Raw genomic sequence first — 23,666 nt, forward strand, 5'->3', positions numbered from 1 at the left:
CAGTTATGCTTTTTGTTCCAAACCGTATAGGACCCCAGTGAGCTTACCCACGCTGCTCTTAGGAGTCTTCTCACTTTTTGCTGCTGCAGACCAGTTTCGCTACCTTTTGACAATGCTAAGCTTGTTTTCTTGTAATGATTACATTTCCATTGCAGCCATGCTACAGCTGGTTTTTGTTTGAGCACCACTACTTTCACATTTCCTGAAGCCCTCCTTTTCACTGCAGATGACCCATTTCTTCCCTTTATAACCTCAAGCGGAATTGGCCGGTCGAGTCAAATATCACCGCAGAGCTTTTGCAACTTTTAATGAGGCCTTTAATCAACTGCTGCCCTCCTCTTAGGAAAAAAGTACGAGCCACTGACCCTTAATGGTTAGGTCAAAGCCTGGCAAGAAACTAGGTGGGACTTTGACAAGGATGAATACATTCAACATAAGGAAGTAAGAATTATCACTGAAAATAAATCTGTGTTAGACCATGTCACACACGTGTGCATGAGAAGCAGTCTAAGGGCTTGATTTGATCTGGGGTTGATTTATTGCACTAATGCCTTTCCTCCCTCGTCAACAGACCTCCAAAAGGAAAGCTCGCCTAAAACTCCTCCCTCTTCCAGCGGCAGTTCCCACCACCCTACTGAGTCCATTTCTGCCTGAGGACCCACCTCTTCTTGCCCTCCAGCTATAAAACCCAATCATTCCTCTCCTTTAGTCATTCTTTGTTAGGACTCGGACTTGGATGATTACTTGTTCGAATTTCTTTTTGCTTGAAACCTACAGCATACGGGGTGGAAGCCCCAAACCTTTATCTTGTTTTTGTCTTATTTACACCAATAATCCATCAAAGTCAAGCTTATATAGTTCTGCTCTTGAGAATCATCTACCTTGCCTTCAAAAATATTCAGACCCCTTTACTTTCTTACACATTTTGTTATACTGCAGCTTTGTGCTAAAATCATTTACATTTATTTTTCCCTCTTCAAGCAACACACAATACCCTAGAATAGCAAAGCAAAAACAGGATTTTTAGAATATTTAAAAATAAAAAACTAAGAAAAAAACAATCATACAACAATTTAGACCTTTCACTTTGGCTCAGGTGTATCCCATTGTATAGATCATCATTGGAATGTTTCTACACCTTGTGTTCAATTCAGTTGGACTGATTAGGAAAGATGCACATGTGTCTATAGAAGTGTCACAGGTGAGAAAAACTAAGCCACAAGGTCAAAGGAACTTCCTGCATATATTAAAGACAGGTGTCACACACGTGCGATTGGGAGACAGCTGAAGGTCCTAAATGATAGTAATTCCACGCCAGACCAAGGGGTGACAGGGTGCGCTTACTGTCTCTCTTAGTCTCTTGCAGACCACCCACGGGAAATCCCGCTGGGTACCGACGCCAACGATGATGTTACTTCTGGTCCCAACAATGTCACTTCTGGTTCTAGGCCCGATGATTACCTCACTTCCAGTCCTAGCCCGATGACGTCATTTCCTTTACTGGCCTTTAAAGCCGCCATTTTACCTCAATGCAATCAGTTCTATTGTGGACTTGAATCTGTGAACATCTCTGTTCATAATAACTCATTTTGCAGCTGTGGAACAATATACAGGTGGCTGCCCCAAACCTTCATGATGTCGAAGTCTCATTCTTGTGACACAGGATTGTAGCAAATATATGGGAAAAGCTGAGCAATCATGGGAGAACCTGTGTGGAAATGGGAGAATCCTCCAAAAGAACAACCAACACTACAGCAATCTAATCTTTAGGGCACAGTGGCCAGACAACACATGAAAACCGGCTGGAGTTTGCAAAAAGGCACCTTAAATGTCTCCAACTATAAGAAAGTTTGGTCTGATGACACCAACATTGAACTGTTTGGCATCAGTTCCTTAGAAACCAAGCACCGTTCCTCACCTATGCAATACCAATCCAACAGTGAAGCACGGTGGAGGCATCATCCGAGACTAGGAGGCTAGTCAAGGTTGAGGAAAACCTGAATGGAGCAAACATTAGCATGTGAGGTATCGTCTTGGACTGTTTTAAGGTCAGTGATTACAAATACAATGTTACTTTTGATTCTTTATTAGCAATCTAGCCCTCTATGGATCTCCATGAGAGGGTGGAAAAACATCAAATTTCTATTACAATCTAGGACATTTGGGCTTTAAACGTTTAATATTTCAGATATCTCACGCTACTATTCTTGTTTATGATGTACTTCTACCTCATGAAGTCTATTATTATATTTCTTATAAACACCCTAATTCAATGTTTTTAAATTGATTTCTGTTTACCATGGCTTCAGAAAGTTGTGATTTCATCTTATTGGTAATAAATGCAAGAATAATTTCACTGTATCCGTGACAGGACAACTACTACTACATAAACATAACATCTGGAAACCAATTTAATCCAATTTAGTGTCACCAGGGGGTGAGGCAGTAATGAACCCTGGACAAGATGACAGTCCACTCACACACACACACACACACACACACACACCAACACTCACACAGAGCCAGTTCAGAGCCACCAATTAACAAAACACGCACATCTTTGTGGACATGAAAGGAAACACTTTTAAAAAGTGTCCACGGAAATTAAGCTGACAGCAAATCCTAAATTGCTCACTCAATAAACAGGAAACCACAGGCGTTCCAACGGTAATAAAGGGAATATTCTTCATTAAAGACGACCGTTTTAAAACAGACTGCTTGTACATACCCGTGCTTAATGAATGCAAATGGCACTGGTTACAGATATGAGTGACTGCTGCAGGCTGTATTCTTACTGCCTGCTTTGCCTCTTTGCTTAAAGTCTCTGTTAAATAAAAAACAATCTAAAAAATTCCTTAGTCGTTTTATACACCTACAAGAGTTGATTTTGGTATCCCAATGTCTTTGGCACATTCCAAATAATGCAAGCACCTCTTGTTGGCTTCTTTTGTCTCCTGGTGTTCTTCCCCTTGCTATTTTTCACAGTTTTTAAAGAATATTTCTTGCATACTAAACTGCATCTGACTGAGGTGTAGGATAAGGCAAAAATTTTCAAAATAAACCTTATTTTACATTAAAACATAGGAGCTTATTGCATCTATATACAGTGCCATCAGAAAGTATTCAGACACCCGCAGCCTTTTTTGAAAAGTATTTAAATTATTTTTTTTTCCATCATCAAACATTCAATACCCCTGAATGAAAAACCAGAAACAGTATTTTAGGAATTTCTGGAATTAACTCTCACACTGACACAAGTATTCGAACCCTTTGCTTTGACTCAGGCGGATCCCATACTACTGATCATCACTGAGATGTTCAGAGTCCACCTGTGGTCCATTCAGTTGACTAGAATGATTAGGAAACACACACCTGTCCATAGAAGGTCCCAAAGATGAGCAAAAACTAAGCCGTGAGGTCGAAAGAATTGCCTGCAGGACTCTAAGAGAGGACTGTGTCGAGGCACACATCTGGGGAGCGATGCAGCATTCAAAGTTCCCAAAAGCAAAGTGCCTTCCATAATTCTTAAATGAATAAGTCTGGACTCTTTCTAAAAATGGCTGCCCAGCCAAACGGGGGAATTATGAGAGAATGGCCATGGTAAGTGTGATGACCAAGAACCCAATGGTCACTCAGGCTTAGCTCAAGAGAACCTGTGTGGAAATGGGTGAAACTTCCAGAAGAACAACCACCACTGCAAGACTTAACTAATCTGGGCGGCCAGACAGACACCTCTCCTCAGTAAAAGACACATGAAAGCCCACTTGGATTTTGCAAAAAGGCACCTAAAGACTCTCAGAAAATGAGAAACAAGATTCTCTGAAACCGATGAAGCCAAAATAAGTATCATGTCTGGAAGAAAGCAGGCTCTGTCCATCACATGTGCAAAATTATTCCAACAGCAAAGCATGGTAGTGGCAGGAGCAGGAATTGGGAGACTAGACAAGGTTGAGGGAAAACGGAATGGAGCAAAGTACAGAGATATGCTTAATGAAAACCTGCTGTGAACCTCAGAATGGGCCGAAGGTTTACCTTCCAGCAGCAAAGACAACACAGGAAAAGCTTACAACTCTGAATCCAACAGAACATCTCTGGAGGGACCTAAACATAGCTTTCACCAATGGTCTACATCCAACATGACAGAGGATCTGCAGGGACTCAGTATAATCACTTATTTCCACAATCAAATACTCTCAAATGGCAGTGTTACACATTTATCTGTAGTAAATGGGAACTGGTGAGCACCAAGTAAGGTTTACAATAAGCACACATAAGAGCGTGAGTGGAGAATGTGATCTGCTCTGTCACTGCTAGACACGGCCAATGCAGGTCAAACCACTTGAGGATTACTATGCATTAACATTTAGCGTCATGTTTCAGACTGTGGGGGACCAGTCAAAAATACCCAAAGACAAGTTCAGAAACACGAGGGTAGAACACGTGGACTCTGCATTAGGGTGATGGGCCGTGATTTACACCTAGGATGCCAGCACTACAAAGATAGAACTGTATTCAGTGCAAATATGACTAATTGAATTGTTCTTGACATTAATATTACACAATACAGACAAAAATGATATTGTACAACATCAACTTATCTGGCCCCGGCATATTGATCATGTAAAGGTGAATCAAAACCATGCACTGCTGATTTCACTCGCTTTGATGTGACTTTTGTATTTGATGTTTTCTACGGCTTTGTGCTGCCACATCTGCTCCAAGCACCTAGCGCCGCACCGATGACCTCACTTACTTACACTTCACTGTTTTTACTATTGTCTCTGTTCTTAATTCTCTTCTAACTACCTCTTGTGCTCCCAGTGCACTGTTGCAGTATCTGCTTTCACAATGTCAGCTGACTTGTGTCTCCATTCTCATCATATTTTTATATGTTGACTGACCTGTACAAATTGAGAGCTCATGGTCTACACATACACAATATGGAAGGACAGATTAATTCTGTTGCTGGAGTCCTGAGACACACGTTGCAATTAGAAAAACAGCCATCTGTCTGTCTATAAAGTGCTTTTTTTATAAGCCCTTTTCAAATCCTATCGCCTATCTTTTATTTCAATACATTAATTTTCTTCAAAAGAGATTACCAAGGAGAGCTGAAGAGATTAGCAGAAGTCAAATAGCTTCAAAGTAAATGAAACCTTGCAGAAAATAAATATTCCCACTTTTACAGTTCACTTCCTTCAAACTTACAAAAGCTGGCGGCCCAAAGCAGAAGAAAACTCAGTCACAGTAACAGGATGGATAAAACTACACAATTTCCGCTATCAGGCAGTGAACTGAAACAGTGCAATGAGAAAGGGGAACCCCTGGACGTCTGGGTCGATATGTGTGTATTGTTTATGATGCTTATGTTCAGCCTCTTTTTTCACCAACTGTAATTTAAAAGATCAAGTGGGATCAAGTGGGGCATTTAAACACACGGCTCACTTTTACCATCACCAAGGCCACCGTCAGCTCTGCAGCTGCCTCAAACGCTCTCTGGATGTCATGTGCTGCATGTTGTGGCCTTCAGTGCCAAGACTGTCGTCCTCCGCTCACCACACACTTAACAAACCAAAAGTGGGCCAAGAATGCCTTAGTGCTGATTTACAATGAAACCTGAATAGATCAGAATTTAAGGAATTGGGTTAGTTTTAAACTACATACTTTATGATACAGTTTCAGACAACTTGCCCCTCAAATACAAATTTAAGAAAACATGCAACACGTTTTCACATAAAACAGCTGACACTCTGATCTCATACTTCAGTTCATCTACACATTTACTAGAAACCGATAATGTCTAGTTCATAAAATGTAATCCAGATGAACTGCAAATACTAACATAACCATACCTCAGTGAAAAGCCCCAGCACTTGTCATGGATAATGAGGGTAATCATCTCAAAATGCTGGTGGAAGGAGGGCCGGACCAAACCCCAACTCATCCTGTCACCAAATTTCAATCCCTGTAATCTTTCTAAATCTTCCTCTCTTTGAGACTGAAATTGTGAATTTGCTTTATCACTAAACTGTGTGAACGTGATTTGTGACCTTGCTGGGAAATGCTCTGGTTCTGTGTGAACTGAGAATGAAAAAAGGTGGGCTGGAGAGACAGATAGAGAGGCCACTGGGTCTTCTCACAACTCTAGCTTTGATTTTCTTTCATTATCAGTTCGCATCATGCATGATCTTCTTATATAATACGCTACCATGGCTGTCTGTTTGTCTGTCCAAGATTTTAAATTGCCTATAGCTTGCAAACCATTTGAACTATTGACCTGAAATTTAGTACACATATACTATGTGACGTCTACTGTCCACTTTTGGGGTGATGATTTTTATTAATCTTTTTATTTTTATTTTATTTTATTGTAGAATCAACTCTCTGCAGCAGCCAGCAGGGCGGTGCATGCGTACCGGTGCCATTCTCATCCATACCACCTTTGCAATCACTTCCCCTATCTCTTCATATCTTAAATCATTCTTGAGGCAGACTGAAGACTTAAGTGCCAGCTTAAGTGAAAAATTAAGAAAAAGTACTAAGTAATTGCAACACAAACACTGACTTAATCAGTTTTAACACAAAAAGATGCCAACGAAAGAAGAGAAGGTGCGGGCCGCTAGGGTGGGGAAAAGAAGAGCTGCTCATGAAGTAGCAAGCGCATCAACCTCTGAGCAAACAAATGGTAAACGTACAAAGAAAGAGGATGAAAATCTATAAGTCAAGTGTATTCACTGCATGTTAGCGTGCGGTGCGCCGTTACTGGTAAGTTTATAATTTATGTTCTATAAGATTTCTGTGTCTTATTATTTAGATATCCTCCCTGAGGTGCCCTTAACCTTATCAGCACCTACACTGGATATGCTGTGCCAATACTCTATACAAATGTATTCATGTCACTCTCTGCTTGTGTACTTTGACACTGAGTGAACTGACAGGCACACACAAAACTGGATTAAGGTGATGTAACCCAGGAAAGGCAGACAGCAGGTATCCTAATAAAACCCATTTACATGCTCGAGCCCACCTATGGAGCTTTCTTTTGACAAAAAGCTCTGATGTCATTAAACAAAAACAAAACAAAAGTTAAATGTCCTCGTCAGACCCCATAAATCCGAAAACAAGCATGGAACCCGTGTTTAGTTGCATTATTCATTACTTACAAAAAAGTAATTAAATATATTATATAGTAACATATTGTAAAATGTAATACATTTCAAACAGTGTGCGTTATGCCTTCTTCTTTTGTATTTTGACTGGTTAGCATTCATTATTAAATCCTAAACACATATGAAAACCTGACCAGACACACAGCCAAACGTGATAAGGTTCTTGTGTTTCATAAATACATTTAGTCCTTTGTGTGCTTTGATGTAAATCACCTCCACCTTCTGTTCACATCCTCAACCTGAGCCCTGGTGATTCACAGTATGAACAATGGCTGCTGTATCACCCGATCACAGAGTTTCAACACATCTATAGCAAAGAGCTGGATGAAAACTAAACTGACACTTTATTACTCAAGTTTCTGTTGCCATATTTCATTCAAAACACACTCTCTTTTTCTGGCTGTGCGACTGAGTCCTGCAAAGGAGTGTCACAGTGGTACACCCAGTGCTGCCGAGATAATAACACTGATATATTTACTTCAATAAAAGTACCGTATATACTCACGTATAAGGCGGGTCTGGAAACCCAAAAAATCGATCATAAAAATCAGACCCCGACTTATACTCCCGTTCAAAAATCCATCCATCCATCCATCGTCCAACCTGCTATATCCTAACTACAGGGTCACGGGGGTCTGCTGGAGCCAATCCCAGCCAACACAGGGCACAAGGCAGGAAACAAACCCTGGGAAGGGCGCCAGCCCACCGCTGGGCACACGCACACACTCACACACACCAAGCACACACTAGGGACAATTTAGGATTGCCAATGCACCTAACTTGCATGTCTTTAGACTGTGGGAGGAAACCAGAGCACCCAGAGGAAACCCACGAAGACCCCCGGAGAACATGCAAACTCCACACAGGGAGAACTCGGGAAGCGAACCCAAGTCTCCTTACCGCGAGGCAGCAGCGCTACTCACTGCGCTGTTCAAAAATACGACACTTAATTTTTTTTTCTCGCATCAGTTTCTCAGACACATCGAATTTTGTTGCAGCAGCGCAGGTACCAATTTCTTTTGCCACTTCAACGACTTTTAATTTAAAACCAGCTTCATATTTTCTCCTGTTCGAACGCTCCATCGTAGATAAGGGATGCTCTTACAATAAAGGTGTATGAGGGTGTAAGATACAAAAAACGCAAATCAGTGCAAATGTCGCTTCAGAATAGTTCGGGTATTACTTTGTGGTCACGTAGGCACAACACATAGAACAAAAAAAGGCAGTGTGCTCTGTGGTTTCTCTCTCAGGTGGGTGTTAGCATATCATAAACTCTTGGTCCAATTGTGTGAGTTTTCCGCATTCGACTTATACGACCGACATTATAAAATACCGGAAATTATTGTGGCACCCGGCTGGGTCCAGGAAGACTGGAGGAGGGCTTGTGCCTCCTCCAGACCACGAGGCGGTGACTGCCCTGGTTCCTTTGGGGGCCATGGGTACGGAGCTGGGAAGCTCGACCCTGTAGGGGCCCGTGGTCACCGCCAGGGGGTGCCCCGATGCCTTGGCAGCCCTGGACCTCAGTACTTCTGCCACACCAGGAAGTGCTGGGGGGAAGAAAAGCAGGGACACCCGGAGTGCTTCCGGGTATGCAGCCGGCACTGGAAGATTGCTGGGGAGCACCTGGAGCACATCCGAGTGCATATAAAAGGGGCCGCCTCCCTTCACAGAGGGGCGAGAGTCGGGAGTGGAGAAGGACGGAGCTCAGGAGGAGAAACAAGGAGACAGCCTGAAGAGATAAGGCATTGTGTTGGCCAGGACTTTGGGGACTTTTGGGGGTTTTGTGGTGCACTTTTGACTTTGTAAATAATGTCTAATAAACGTGCTGTGGGTGACTTGAACGTGTCCGCCTGTCTGTGTCCAGGCTGGCTTCCACATTATACAGTAAAATCAAGTCCTTAATTATCAGCAGGAGAACTTAAATACGAGTATATACGGTAAGTATTGCGTTTGGTTATTTGTTACTTTAAAAAGTAATTTGACTGCTTAACGCATGTTACTTTTCAGGAGTTACCTGCAACTCTGTTCAAGAAATTGTGCTGCTGTGTTTAGTGCTTGTACATTCAGCTCATCAACGTGAATTTAGCAATTTCTGAAATTTTGAGACAGGTTATTTCAACCAGGAGATGGAATAATGTGATAGCCCAGGCATTTGCTTCAGGAATTTATCTTTGTGGAGTCTTCCAGTAGTTTCTACCTGTGGCTGCTGGATGCATGTGCAATGGACACGTACAGAGTACAGGATCCTCAGGTGTAACCTGGTTTACTTCACTAAGGTATGTATTGAAATAGTACTTGTTGCTTTAAAAGGTAATCTGACTACATAATGCACATTACTACCCTACTGCTGTCGAGATTGTGTTGCTGAGCCAACCACTGCCGGTTCAGTGAATCAACATAAATTTAACAATTTCTGAATTATTGAGATAGATTATTTAAGCAGTGAGAAGGAATAATGCAATCACCCGAATATTTGCCTCTGATAATTTATTTTGTGGACACTTCTACCTGTGGTTGCTGAAAGTGTATGCAATGCAAATACTTCTGCAGGTGAACACAGTGCACAATGGACATGGGCAAACTACAAAATCCTTAGCAACTAAAACAGTTTATTTCTTGTGTAGCCCAAAGTCACACAAGCAATGCCACAATGACCCTGTTTTTTGACAGCCAAGAAAAAAACCCTTCTAGGAAAAAAATGGAAGAAATCAGCAACCTGGCTGAGGGCTTACACCTGGTTCACCTGGGGCCTCATGTATAACGCCGTGTGTAGAACTCACACTATAACATGGTGTAAGCACAAAAGCGGGAATGTGCGTACGCACAGAAAAATCCAGATGCACGAATCTGTACGTACGCAAACTTTCATGTTCTTCCGCTACATAAATCCCGATCAGCGTGAAAAGTAACGCACGTGCACGCGCCTTCTGTCCCGCCTCAACTCCTCCCAAAATTACGCCTCTTTGAATATGCAAATCGATATAAATAGCCTTCTGAGAAAAGACAATGGGAAAAGCACGGGGGAAAATATAAGAATTTCAGCGAATACCAAGTGGAGGCAAAGGAAAAACGTACTATTTGTTGGTTTAAACAGTGGTATAATCAACAAAAGGAAGTTGATCGAGTGACAGATTGTCGGAGAAACTCGAAGGCTCAACTTCACAAAGTCGCACAGTGCCCGAAATAAAAAGAAATCACATATCAAAGTCGCCGTGAAAAGGCAAGTCGTAGCCCACCGTCTGAGTGTCGTATGAAAGCTTATTAGGGTACAGAGAAAAAAAAATAGGCACACAGTGGGGAAAAAAGCACGAAATGTCAACTTTAATCTCGAAATTTCCACTTTAATCACGTAGTTTATTTTGCCATTAAAGTAGAACATCATAAACTTCATCTTAAAATCGTTTAATTTACTAGTTTCTCAAATCCCATTGTAACTAAAGTAGCACATTAAATGTTTTGTTCTGTATTTGATCTTCTATGTGCTCTATGTGTGTGAATTACTACCTGCTTCTTAAATGGGCTTTCTCTTTCTCTGACAGAACACATAATCCATTACATTCATGATATTACAGCTCTCTGAATAATTAAAATACTGAGATGTATACGTGATATCTTTTTCATGGTGATAGGAATGAAAGCATGTTATTAAACATGGGAACACGGTGGCGCAGTGCTTGTTCATATCTCACGCAAGACGCTTGCTGCGCCATGCGCGACCTTCAATGACATAATTTATCACAGCAGTACTGTCTCTTTCAAACGTACTAACCTCCAATTCCTGTCCTTACTTTTCTTTCCCCAAATACCCAATCGCCACACAATCAGCTCTGTAATAGACGTGAAGCCATTTGTAAGCTTAGAATGCCGATTCTTCAAAACTTTTAAGGAACATTGAAATATCTTCGTAGTACATGTTTAATTATTCTATCCGTCTATCTTTCCAGTGTTGCGTCAGTGCAAGAATACAACGCAATGCAGGAACAATCCCTGAACTAGCTAGCGCTGCGGCACCGTGTCCTCACATGTTTAATTATTAACAATACAGATTATTTAAATGAAGTTAAAGTTTTATCTGTATAATATAATCAACATATTTTGCTGCAATTCATCTTAAAAATGAATACTGTCATCATATGTAAATACGTGCTTTATAAAGTGGCGCAGGTTGTGCAATATTATAACTGTAGTGCAAGTTTACAGTGAGGTAATTGTACTTATAAGTAAACAGTTCTACAAGGAGCACTTGATGGACTGATTGAGTGCGTTTAGAGTTCTTGGGATGAAACTTTTTCTAAACCGCGAAGTCCATACTGGGAAGTCTGTAAAGTGTTTTGCCGTGGCTGAGACAGCGTCTGCTTCATGCTGTATACAGATAATTCTCTTTCCGATCAGCTGCTACTGTGATTCCCCACTCAGATACAGTGATATAAATACTCCGAGTGGTGCTGTGAGAGTAATATGGAAAAAGATGATCTGCTGTGGCAACCCTTAACAGGAGCAGCTGAAAGAAGAAAAAGATGCAGTGAGCGTAACAACGCTAAAGCAGTTCTGGTATTTGGAATACTATGGCTATTTCCTGGCTTATTATATTGCTGCAGGTTAATTACAATCAGATGCATTACACTAATAAACAATATGCAGTTAGTTTCAGTGTATTTATAAAGCAGCGTCAGGAATGTGGATCTAAGAAACAAAGGGTGACCACACAGGAACAGTAGCACTGCTTTGACGCTGGGTGCCGCCAGTCTGCAAAACCGAGCGGAGAAATTGCGTATGCCAAGGTATGAGGTACCGTGGAAATGTGCGTGACTTTACGCCAAGTTTAGGTTTTATACATCGCAATTTGAGTATGGAAACGTTCTTACGCAACATTTCTGTGCGTACGCACCATTTATACATGAGGCCCCTGGTGTCTCAGAGACCAATAACTGAGTTTGTCCAACCAGAACAAAGGTATACATGGCATTATCAAAGCCAGGCTTCTGTGAATAACTAGGCTGCTAAAGCTCGTGAACATGGACGAATCTCAAAGCCTCTTGTTGTATCACACCTTGTAACTCTATTGAGAACATAAATCATTTTAAGTGTTACTTTCAGCAGTTCTCACTGAAGCACATGAAGATGTTTAGCCATCCTTGGATAAGAAACCCATCACAAATTCACAATTGTGTGCCAATTCGACATTTGCTTTGCTCACCAGAATGACAAAAAAAACCTCTCACAGCTTCACTGGAAAAACTGCTGCAATTTTACAGGTATTTTTCACAGTGAAAGTATTTTACTGTTAAGCACAATGCATTCCAGAAAAAAAAACTTCATGTTAATCATGTTTACAGTAAATTACTGTCTATGGGGAGAAAATGCAGTGAATCCTGGGAGGTCTAACATTTAGCTGAAATTAAATGAGCTTGGAATGAAATCTGCTATACACCCGACACCACAAAGGCAGGCCCAGCTTCTCCTCGAGACAACATGGCTTTAACATTTAATCTGGTTTAACTATTTTTCCTAAAGCACTGTTGTATTAAGTTCATAAAACTTAAAATGAACTGACTTGCACCCCTGAATAATTATTTTTGAAGAATATGCACATGAGGAAAAATTTGTTTGTATGGATAGGGTTTAAGTCAGGAAGGGCACGCGGCTGTAAAACTTAAAGCCTTAAAGAGTAGAAGAGGTTGTGAGGTAGGGTGACAAGAAGGAGACCAACTGGGCCAAAGAGCCATGGTGGTGGAGCAGGGAGGTGCAGGACGTGACAAGGGCTAAGAATGTGGCAAAGTAGACATCAGGGAGAGAGGGAGGAAGATCAAGAAATGTACTAGCAGACAAACAAGAAGGCGAAGAGGACAGTGGCAAAAACCAAGGCACGGACTTTGGTGGAGATGAATGAAAAACTGCAGACCAAAGAGGGAGAGAGAATAGTGAAAGCTGGAAGCAAGGCTAGGAAAGATGTTAGATGAAGCAGGTGAAAGATGGTGTGGTTTTGAGTGAGCATGAGAACGTCAAAAACAGATGGAAGGGGTACTCTGAAAAGATCTTCAATGAGGAAAATCCAAAAGATTTGCCATATACTGTTGTAAACTTGGAGTCAAGCATGCAGGTACTGAATAGTTCCAAAAATGCACACCAGAGAGGGAAATCCTGTTAAAAAACCCTGGCTAGTAACAGAGGACCACTAATATCTTTATAAAATAAAAGATTTATTTTCACAAAAATGCTATTTAACAAAAGAAAGCTCTTTACAGCACAACTGGGAATAGAAACGTCCTAAAGCAATAAGGTACTTCAGTGCAAGCAATGTCCCAATCCGAAATCCAAGGAGAGGGGTTGAAAAATCGAGCGGCAAGGTCAAAATCCAGAAATATCACAGTAAGCAACATCACTCCCTAACGCATTCAAACAAACCGCCAGGAACTGTGGGAGACCCTCTGGATTTATAGTCTGGAGGGCAGTTCCTGGAGGTGACTGTCTGCTGGCTCTGCCTCTTTGAGGACCACCCACAAAACCCACAGGCAAGAGAAAGCAGCAGGTAATTAACAGAAGTAAAATCAAACCCCAGCTCAAAAATAACATGTGTAGTAGCAGGCAATTTCTCAGAACTTTCCTACATTTGCTGCTGTCATTTTTTCGGCAGAGAAATCTATTACTGTATCTGAATAAAGATGAACAATCTGCATATGGAAAAGCCCCCTTTGGGTTAACAGTGCAAATAGTTCTCGTCACCCCCACAACTTTGGTCAGGAGGAAAGAAAGTTAAAGGTAGTTAAGATAACTATCCCCCAAATGAGTGCTGCAGGTTATGTGCGATAGTGCGAGCTGCTTTATGACGGGTTGCACAGCAAGCAGGACAAAAGCGTGCACCTAATTATGAAAGCCTTTCTTAATTGTTGAATATCTTTGTATTTTACTTGTGTTTTATTTGTGTGAGTGTGTACAGTATATTAATAAAATGAAAAATGATAGGCTTTTCATTATTACTGTATTTATTTTTCCAGAAGGAAAAACTCCAAACTACTGCAATATGTTTTATCTCGTGAGTGGATTTTAAGTTGTTTTTTTTTTTTTAAACTAGGGGGCTTTGCTTCCCAACCCCCCGGCCTGCACTACGTGCCAACCACTTGCGTCTCTGCCGCTCACTATGTGGATTTCACTTTCACCAAACAACAAATCTTTAAATTCTTGCAGATATGCCTCTTCATTGGGAAGAAACACTACTTTTCCCTGATGGCAACACGAATTAGACGATCTACAAGTCTCCGACTTAAAGTTTAAATCCTAACAACATATTCAATCTCTTTTCGCTGTTCCGTTATTTCACAGAGTAATAATTTGCATTTGTTTGCACTAATGCGATCTTTACTATCATTTTTTGAGACATTCAAATTTTAGTACTTTCATTATCTCTAACCTGCTCTGCATGTGTATCGCGCCAACGTTTTGAATTCTTTATGATGTTCTACTTTGTCATCTACTCTTTGTCTTTTATTTCTGGCCCTGAACGTGGTTAAATCTCTTGGCACAAAGTCTCGTCTCGCAGGATGTGAAAGTATTTCTGAAAAAGTCACATCTCGTCCCAGGATTTTTTTTTATTATAACAGAGAGTCAATAAATGACAGGCACAATACCTTTGTCCACAGAAATATACTGTACTCGCATTACAGTAATTACTCTTATTTTCATGCAATTTCTTACTGCAATATTTATAGTACTAACTGGCATCTTGACAACTAGTAATTTAATGGTAAATCTACAGTGATTGCTCATTAACTCATAAACTGTATTTGCTTGAAGGATGCAAATATTTATAAAAATATAATAAGAAATCTACATGCAATCATAAACAGTTAAATCGTAAAAACACCTCCCAAGAGCCAAAAGCAATTTTAATTTGAGAACAACATGAAAAATCAATGGACTGTTTATTTCTTTGAAATAGCAAACTTGAACACATACTTTTTATTTCACATACCCTCTTAAAAATGTAACTGTCAAAGTGGTTGTTCTGAAAGATGCCATACGGGAACCATTTTTGTTTTCAAAAGAACAACCCACAACAAATGTTCAAGAAAGAACCTTTTATTTAATTATATTTGTAACAGGCACCTTAAACAACCGTAATTAGATTGAAATACAACTGGGTTTCTGGATTCTTGTTGCGTACAATAACACAGGCTCTTGTTTTGAAAGTTTTCTGCAAGGTCACCTACACTGAAAAAATCGCTGTGAATGTTCCAGTGTAAAACTGTTAAATAGCGAAGGGAAACAACTGTAAAATGTAAAACGGTGAAGCGCTGCGTCAGTAACACCGTCGTTACGATATTTGCATAAGGACACGCCCCCTTTTACCGTATGGTTCCTGGTGATCCGCATACCTTTGCACAATTGGGAAAAAAACTTCAAAAAAGTTAGCAGACTTATTTATCCCTGCGTTTTTTTTTTTTTTGAGGTTATGGAAGCTGATTTATGGTGGGTTGGTGGTTGGTGGCAGAACTGGCACACCAGCCACCATAAAAAACCTTCCACTGTTCCATGTGGTGCTGAGGTGTCACCCATTGCATGGCTGCACTCGGGTCCTAATCTGGGATCCTGAGTTAGTTTGTCATGTGGTGGGTGCGGCAATGCGCTGTATCAGCGTGTGTTCCTTACCCCCCTCTCTGTATTCGATAAGCTGGCAAACATGTAGGTCACTAGACACCACAAAAGCAAACGTCACTTCTCCACCAGACAGTGGGCCATAACTTCCTTAAACATTCAACTCTATTCATTGCATATAATTAAATGATACAAGATGTTTGCTGTTGGTTGTTGTTATTTTCCTGATGCAGACTGTGTACTGGTGTTTGATCCTGACGACATTTTCTAATGGTTCTAATCGGCGTATTTATTACAGTGCCTGAATTTCAGGTTACGGTTAAACATTCATTCTAGTGTAATGTGTTGTAAGCACAATTATACCGCGGACCTAAAAATATTGTCACCTTCATTTTTATGGTAAAATTCTGGCAACCACAGCTGCCAGTACTTTACCGTATAACATTATTTTTTGCAGTTCTGTTTTGTGAACATGTTAGGAACCTTTTTAAATTTCAAATTACCAACTTCACACGCAAAGATGTCTTCCCAGAATAAAATGTTTCTTTGACAAGCAATGAAGCTGCCCAGTAAAAAGCTATTTTAGAAAAAAATATTTTTAAGGGTGCAATTAATTTTCTATTAAAATCCATGTTCATAAAGAACATGACTCTCCGGGCATAATTTTGGGACTGGCACGGTGGGGTAGGTATTCTGTTCTGGATGCGTCACCTGTCATCAGCATCATCTCAAAGTGCACTCCACGCAGACACACTGGGCGCAGAGACAGTAATGGACGAAGTCAGTCGCATGTCAGACAGCACCTGTCACAGTGAGCACAATCTCAGATTATTTAACTTTACAAATATTACATATATCAAACCTCAAGCTGTGTATCTTCTCACAATGGCAAGGTGAAGAAGTAGCATACAGTGTGGCAATGTGGTTAAGGCTCTGGACCTCAAACCCTGAGGTTATGGATTCAAAGCAATGAATTTCACCTGCCTGTGTTCCAAATGAAAAAAACAAACAAAAGAAATGGAAACAATTGAATCTCTAGTGTTCTAAGTCACTTTGGATAAAGATGCCAGCCCGATAATAAACAGTCGTTACTTACACCTCTGGAGCCACAAAAATTATATCACTAGACCCGATGACAAATCAAACCAGTGCCCACTTACTCCGTCTTGCTAATATTGACCCCGTTTAACGGTTTGCCAGGGCAATGGCCTCTCTTATAACACCCACATTATCCTAGTGCTTTAAGTACGTCTTTAAGCTTCTCTTTCATATCCACCTTTAGTTTACCGTAGGTGACACTACTCGTCACTTAACCTGATGAAGTGGCCACCTGCAATATGCAAAGCCAAAGTCCATCTATTGAAGATAACTGTATGAGCAACTCTCCGTTTAAGTTTACAACTTTAACGCATTAATATCTGAGTTGCTCATGTGGCGAATTAGGACGAGTCGCTACAATCAGGTTATCAATTTTGAGTCAATTTACCTTTGCACAGTCCTCGATCAGGCGGCTTCACCGGTCCCGTCCCATCAGCCGTTTCACAGTTCAGTCCCTCCTCGCAAATCCCGACCTCCCAGTCCTTGCCTCCGCACGACTCCCCCTGCAGCCCGGCGCAGCGCTCGCAGCATCCGCACGGGTCCCGTGCCAAGGAGCGACCAGCCAGGCAGCCAAGCGAAGTTAGCGGAGGGCACGTCCGGGTTTCACAAGGTGAGCATTCGTGTGCCAGGAGGACACGAGCCAGGAGTGTCGCTAAGCCGAGGAGAACAACGATCGGGTATGGGCGGCACATGTCCACAGATGAATCAACCTTCACCGAGCCCGTGGGTTACGTTGATGCTCACATTCAACTGATAAACGGCTTCCGCAACAAAAACCTTCCAAGAAATACAACTTCACCGCTGTACTTGTCCTTTGAAGAAAAGAAAAAAAAAGGCTAATATAAAAGGTGTATCGGGATTTACTTGCGCTGCATCTTCTATTTCGTCACAGCACTGAAACCCCTGTCTCCAATATTTAGGGGGCTTCTTTTTGTTCGGATCCGTTATAGTCCTGTCAGGCGGGAGCTCATTCTGGTATCTGAGCTCATATGAAGGATAACTAAAAGCTAACAAGAAGAAGAAGAAGACGAGGAGGAGACACACGCAGTCCTATTAGTGTCACGGGGCTCTCAAACTCCTCCGCTCGCGAGCTCGCGCGCGCACTTACACACATACGTGCACGCGCAATACAACCACCCCCCCCACACCCCCGCGCCCCCCCCCCCCCCCCCCCCCCCCCCCCCACCAAAGGCGCAGTGGCAAAACCTGAATTGCTAACACCGCGTGGAAGCGATAAACAATTACATTACTGCTAATTCAGTATCGGGGTAAAAAAATTTCACAAAACGAGATCGTCGCAGTAGCTTTGACAGATCGGCGTGAACAACAAGTGGCCATCGCTCTCTTAAGAGCTCTCGTTCGCATTTGCTGTCAATGCCCAGCCAGCACCCACGTGAACCCCGACGACCGCATTAACTTAAATACAGGCGATCGCAAAGCTAAAGGTTACAGTGCCCGGTTATTCATTGACACTGACAGAACAGATGTGCGGATTGAGCGGATGTCGGGGCGACTCACCTCCAGGTCTGCGGCCACACGTGTGCAGCACATGGAGAGGGACGAGCTTGCGGGTCGCAAAGACACACGTGCTGGTAGTCAAAGGAGAAGAAAAGAGAAGAAAGGAGTTAAGGAAGAGAAAAGCACAGAGAAAAAAATGAAGGGACCCAACCTCGGAAACTTGACTTCTACAGTTTATTCCAGAAATTACCTGCATTTGCAATCCCTGCGCGGTGCACCAAATAATGGGCATTTCCCATTGCAGAACCCAATGTGCAGCTGTGGACTTGAAAGCATCTCGGGAAGGGGACGCATGATTACACGAAGGCTTTCTCGAAATGTGCCTTTGTATGGGCTTGCCTTTTTTGTAATTAATTGGCCGTCTTTTTTAAACGTTCACAAGACCACAGTAAAGTGCCTTCTTGAAAGCCAGAGTCTTTTGGATTGTTCATTCACGTATATATCACAAGAGCTTTATACGTACAGTAAGTGAATGTGAAGAAAGTCTTTCCATGAGGTACAACTTCCTGCCCTAAAAGTAGATGAGTGTACTGCATGGATGCTTATCTTCTCTTTAATTACCTGCCACACACGTGTGCGCGACTCATTTATGACAAATGTTTATACATGAAATGATGCATGAAATGATGGTAAAGAACTGTGCAAAACGCAATCCTCTTCAAGTGTCTTTAATGAACTTTCTGCTTCCCTCAAATTAGAGTAGTAGGTTACGCTAAGATGGATGTTTTTGGCTTGTGGAATGACACCCACCTGAACGCATGCAGATCGATAAAACTCCCCACACAGAGTGGTCAGGAGTGGATCGGAGGTCAACTTCTGATTACCTGCATTTAGAATATACAAAATACAAAATAGGAATGTGGCCGCACTTATTCTGCAAATATTATGATAGATAGATAGATAGATAGATAGATAGATAGATAGATAGATAGATAGATAGATAGATAGATAGATAGATAGATAGAAAAAGAAAAAGAAATTCAAATTAGATACATAAAAGTGAAGGTTAAAAACAAATCACTTAGAATAGACTTAAAAAATGGATATATTATCAGTAGATTTAAAATATCCAAATTATACAATAGGAATATGGCCATACTTATTCTGCAGATAGATAGATAGATAGATAGATAGATAGATAGATAGATAGATAGATAGATAGATAAAAAGGTATTACATAATAGACACATATACAGATTAACATAAAAGGCACTGTGACTGATAGGTAGACATAGATATGAAAGGCACTAAATGATAGAACAATCGCTAGATAGATCAGAATTTCCATAATTAAGTATTATTATAACAATATAATGAATATATACATCTCTCATTATTACAGTTATTTCCACTATATATATATTTTTCAAGAAATATTTTTTTTACAATAAGTAAAAACTGCTCAAAGCAATCAATTTCAAACAATATACTAACATCATAATATCTGGTACTGCTAAGCGCCCAACTAAAAAAGTGTGGTTGATAAAAATCCCAGATTATTGTATCACAGTTACAGTAATGAGGTTTTTATAAAACATTATAAAGGATGGCTCTGCTGATTCAGAACTGTACATGTGTGGGTTGTTAATTCAGAGTAAAACCACCATGACTGGTGAAACAAGCATCACACTGGAAAGGCGCTGACAATCAGCATCAGCCGGGTATCAGCGATGAATCACCAGTCGTATGAGCTGGCATTCCATCATTCAAATAAGCAGCTTCAATACCAGCTGTAGAGGATCATCTGAAAAAGGAAAGCCTACCAAAGCTGCATGGAATCCAGCTAGTGTGGACACAGCAATCCATCCATCTAATGACAGTAAGCTAACTAAAAAAGCCACATCAAAAGCAAGAGTCCAGTGGGGTGACTCCATGTAGATCTATAATACCATGGAATCTTCATAGCAATTTTTGGCATATTCAACCAAATGCCAGCTCTGGGATGAAAAATGTACAGCAGACTGACTTTGGTGTCCAGAATCTCCTAAACTGGGCAAGGTTGCTAATATTTAAGTTGTCCCTGTTGTGAGACAGAAGCTTTGTGAAGTAAGGACATTGCTCTTTTGCAGAATAACATAAAGCAGGCCTGCTTCACAAAGATATACGAGGGGTGACAAGAGCTCCAAGATGTACAGTGTCCACAAAATTTCTGAAAAAGTTAAAAATGTTTCAAAAATATAAATGAACATTTCGCTGTATGCAATTTAATGTACAGTAAAAAGTACATTTGAAGTTTTAACTGACATACGTTTTGTGTATTTCAGATAAATGAGTGGTATATCAGCCAGTAACTGAGAATGGCTACTCCTTAAGAAAAAGCACTGTGTGCATCCTGATGCCTGATATGCAAGTTCAGAGAAATTAAAGACTACATAAGAATAAAATCCAGCATCATGTTTGACTAGTGACAAATGGCACAAAAAGTTGATGGAGACAAGGAGTGTGTTGGAAGTGCCGAGGTCTGGTCAAAACAGAACATGTCATTTTTTGAGGAGTGGCCATTTTCAATTACCTTGTGACGCACCGCTCCTTTGACTCAAACAGACAAAAATGTGTCAATTAAAACTTTCAAACTTACTTTTTATTATACAACTAGAGAGAGTCCAGTGATGAACAACTAGGCTGATTCTGGAGCTAAAAGGTCTAAGCTATGAGGAAAGACTGAAGGAGTTGAACCTTTTCAGTTTCAGCAAAATGGAGATTAAGAGGTGACATGATTAAAGTGTTTAAAGTTATTAAAGAAATGATTACAGTGGATCTCGGGTGTTATGCAACAAGAGCACCAGGGACATGGCTGAAAACGTATTAAGAGCAGATTTCACACAGTTGTTAGAAGTTTTCTTTACACAAAGTGTGATAGACAGTGGAACTTTACGGACCTTCAAATCTCGACTCGATGTTTTTTTGGGTGAAATGAAATGGATAGGACTGGTGAGCTTTGTTGGGCTGAATGGCCTGTTCTCATCACAATATCTCTTATGTTCGAACAGAATGTACATTTCCATCTCTTCGTTTGTGTTTTTAATAAAAGTACAGTGGTCTGTAAAAGTATTTAATCCCCTTGAAAGTGCTCATAATTTTCAGCATGACAAAATGTTTGTCCACATATTTATTATTTAACTAGTTCATGTTGGCATAAATATTTCAGGTCTAATCTTCCATGCTGTAGTTCATGTAACTTGGTCATGGTTCAGGTACAACTTTATTTTGTAGCTTCAGAAAAACATTAAAAATGGAAATTTATGTATGTAGCAAAAAACAGTAAGTACAGACTAAATATAACAAGTTTAACCAAGGCACAAGGTGAGCAGTGATGAGGACAATGCAGAGCCACACGACTGAGCGTCACACACAACTCCACTTCAGTCCAGACCCAAACTCTTCCTACCTGTGACTTGTTACACAATGAGGGGCATTACATGAGAATGACAGCTTTGAGGGCAATAACGAAGAACACAAAGTGCTATACATTGGCTTACAGGCACCTTAGTATTTTTATGTGCAGAGTCCATTTACTAATCAAAATGTTGTCACCCTCTGGCTCCATCTTTAGTGAATAGAACTACATTATATTAACATGTCTGTTTCCCTTACCTGAAAAATCTTGTCATTAACAGGCAAACACAATAAGGAAATGTACATTTTCCATATAGGTGGCACAGTGGTTAGCAATGTCTTGCAATTCCAGATATCTGAGTTCAAATCCTAGCCCAACTTCATGGTCCTTGCATGATCTTATTTGTGCTTTAAGAACTCAAGTTAAGGATGATGTGCTGATCCTTACATTTACTCCAAGTCTAAATCCAATTTCAAGTCTGTCAAAACTAAATTCAGTTAAATCATCACTTAAGAATTTACAACAGTAATTAAACATTGTAAAGAGGAATATTATTAATGAAGAAATTAAGAACAAATAAAGGAAGATTAGGAATTCCTTGAGGTCTTGATGCTTCCCTGTCATATTCATTAAACATGGAAGCAGCATTTCAAATGTTTTGACTGTAAATTACTAGCTAAATACGGCATGCCAGTCTGCTTCAGGAATCTTCTCTGTGATTTGTGATAGTGCCACATGAGAAAAAGGCCCGATTTATACATCTGATATTTACGTCTGAGTATGCTTCATAACATCCCTTTCACAAGTCATTATTAATTTAAGAGCAAAGGCCAGGCATTTCATACAATGTCCAATCCAATTCAGGGTCATGGGAGGACAAAGCTTGGATGGACAGCACAGAGCAGGCCCTAGCCAGGGTGACACTCCATTTTATGGCATACACACTGTAGAAAAGTGAAACACACCAGAAGAAGGTTTGGTTCTTCTTCCACAACTGAACACCAACTTCCAGCACCATTGATCTTTATATCTCAGACGATGAGGAGGAAACAGAACATAAAAGTGTGTTCTGATTTGAGTACCCTGATATAGCAAAGAGGGTGTGAGGCCTCCTAAAGGTTCCTCAAGCCAGATCAGGCCTTCCCAGTTTGTCCAGAATTCTCCTCACCACAAGTAGTTTGATCTCCCCACTCCAGAGGGAGGATTTGGCCTACTTGGCTTAAAATAAGCAACTGATTTAAAAGTTCAAAATGGAATCTATAATGTCCAAAAATCAATAAAACACACAAATATGAGGTGAGACACAAAAATAACTGGACTGGGCTTGGGGCTTTCCTGGAAAACCGTCTGGAGGTCAGCCGGACGTGAATCATAGAACTTTATCCCCTCCTACACTCCCTCTCAAACCGCCGACCAGCTAGGTATATCCTGTGAATAGCCCAGTCAGTATTTGCACAACAATCGCTATACGAGTTGCCAGGATAACGTTGGGTGAAAAAAAATCGAACAGTGAATCAACATCAAATTTCGCACGAAATTGAACAAAAGGGCCACAGAAACTTATGAAATGATAAAAACGGTGTACGGTGATAACATTTTGTCTCACACACAAGTTTCTGTGTGGCACAAAAATTTCAAGGAAGGACAAGAAAATGTGGAAGACGTTGAACGCCCAGGTCGCCCACGCTTGTATCAGACAGATGAAAACATCAAAACGGTGAATGTTCGATATGATCATCGCCTAGGTGTTTGAGCTGTCTCAGAGTTGGCTGGTATTGACAGGGAATCAGTGACACACAATTTGCACAAAGAACTTCACATGACAAAAGTTTGTGCAAAACTGGTACCAAAAATTCTTTCACCCAAACAAAAACAGTGCTGAAAAAACATCTGTGCTGACATTTTGAACATGATTGAAGAGCAGCCTGACTTTTTGGAAAATGTTATCACAT

At 40.8% G+C, this 23,666-nt stretch overlaps 1 protein-coding gene across 2 annotated transcripts in view; it reads right to left on the reverse strand.

Moving 5' to 3' along the window:
* Positions 1 to 17,981, reverse strand: part of LOC114666789 (cysteine-rich motor neuron 1 protein-like) — a 180,936-nt gene extending 162,955 nt beyond the window's left edge. For both annotated transcript variants that reach the window (XM_051919849.1, XM_028821788.2), the window contains exon 1: positions 17,248 to 17,981. In XM_051919849.1, the coding sequence (XP_051775809.1) occupies positions 17,248 to 17,551 (304 nt within the window). In that variant the 5' untranslated portion in view covers positions 17,552 to 17,981. The remainder of the gene's footprint in view (positions 1 to 17,247) is intronic.
* Positions 17,982 to 23,666: the final 5,685 nt, after the last annotated feature.

This window comes from Erpetoichthys calabaricus, chromosome 16 (assembly GCF_900747795.2).
Source record: "Erpetoichthys calabaricus chromosome 16, fErpCal1.3, whole genome shotgun sequence".
In the NCBI taxonomy this organism is placed as follows: Eukaryota; Metazoa; Chordata; class Cladistia; order Polypteriformes; family Polypteridae; genus Erpetoichthys; species Erpetoichthys calabaricus.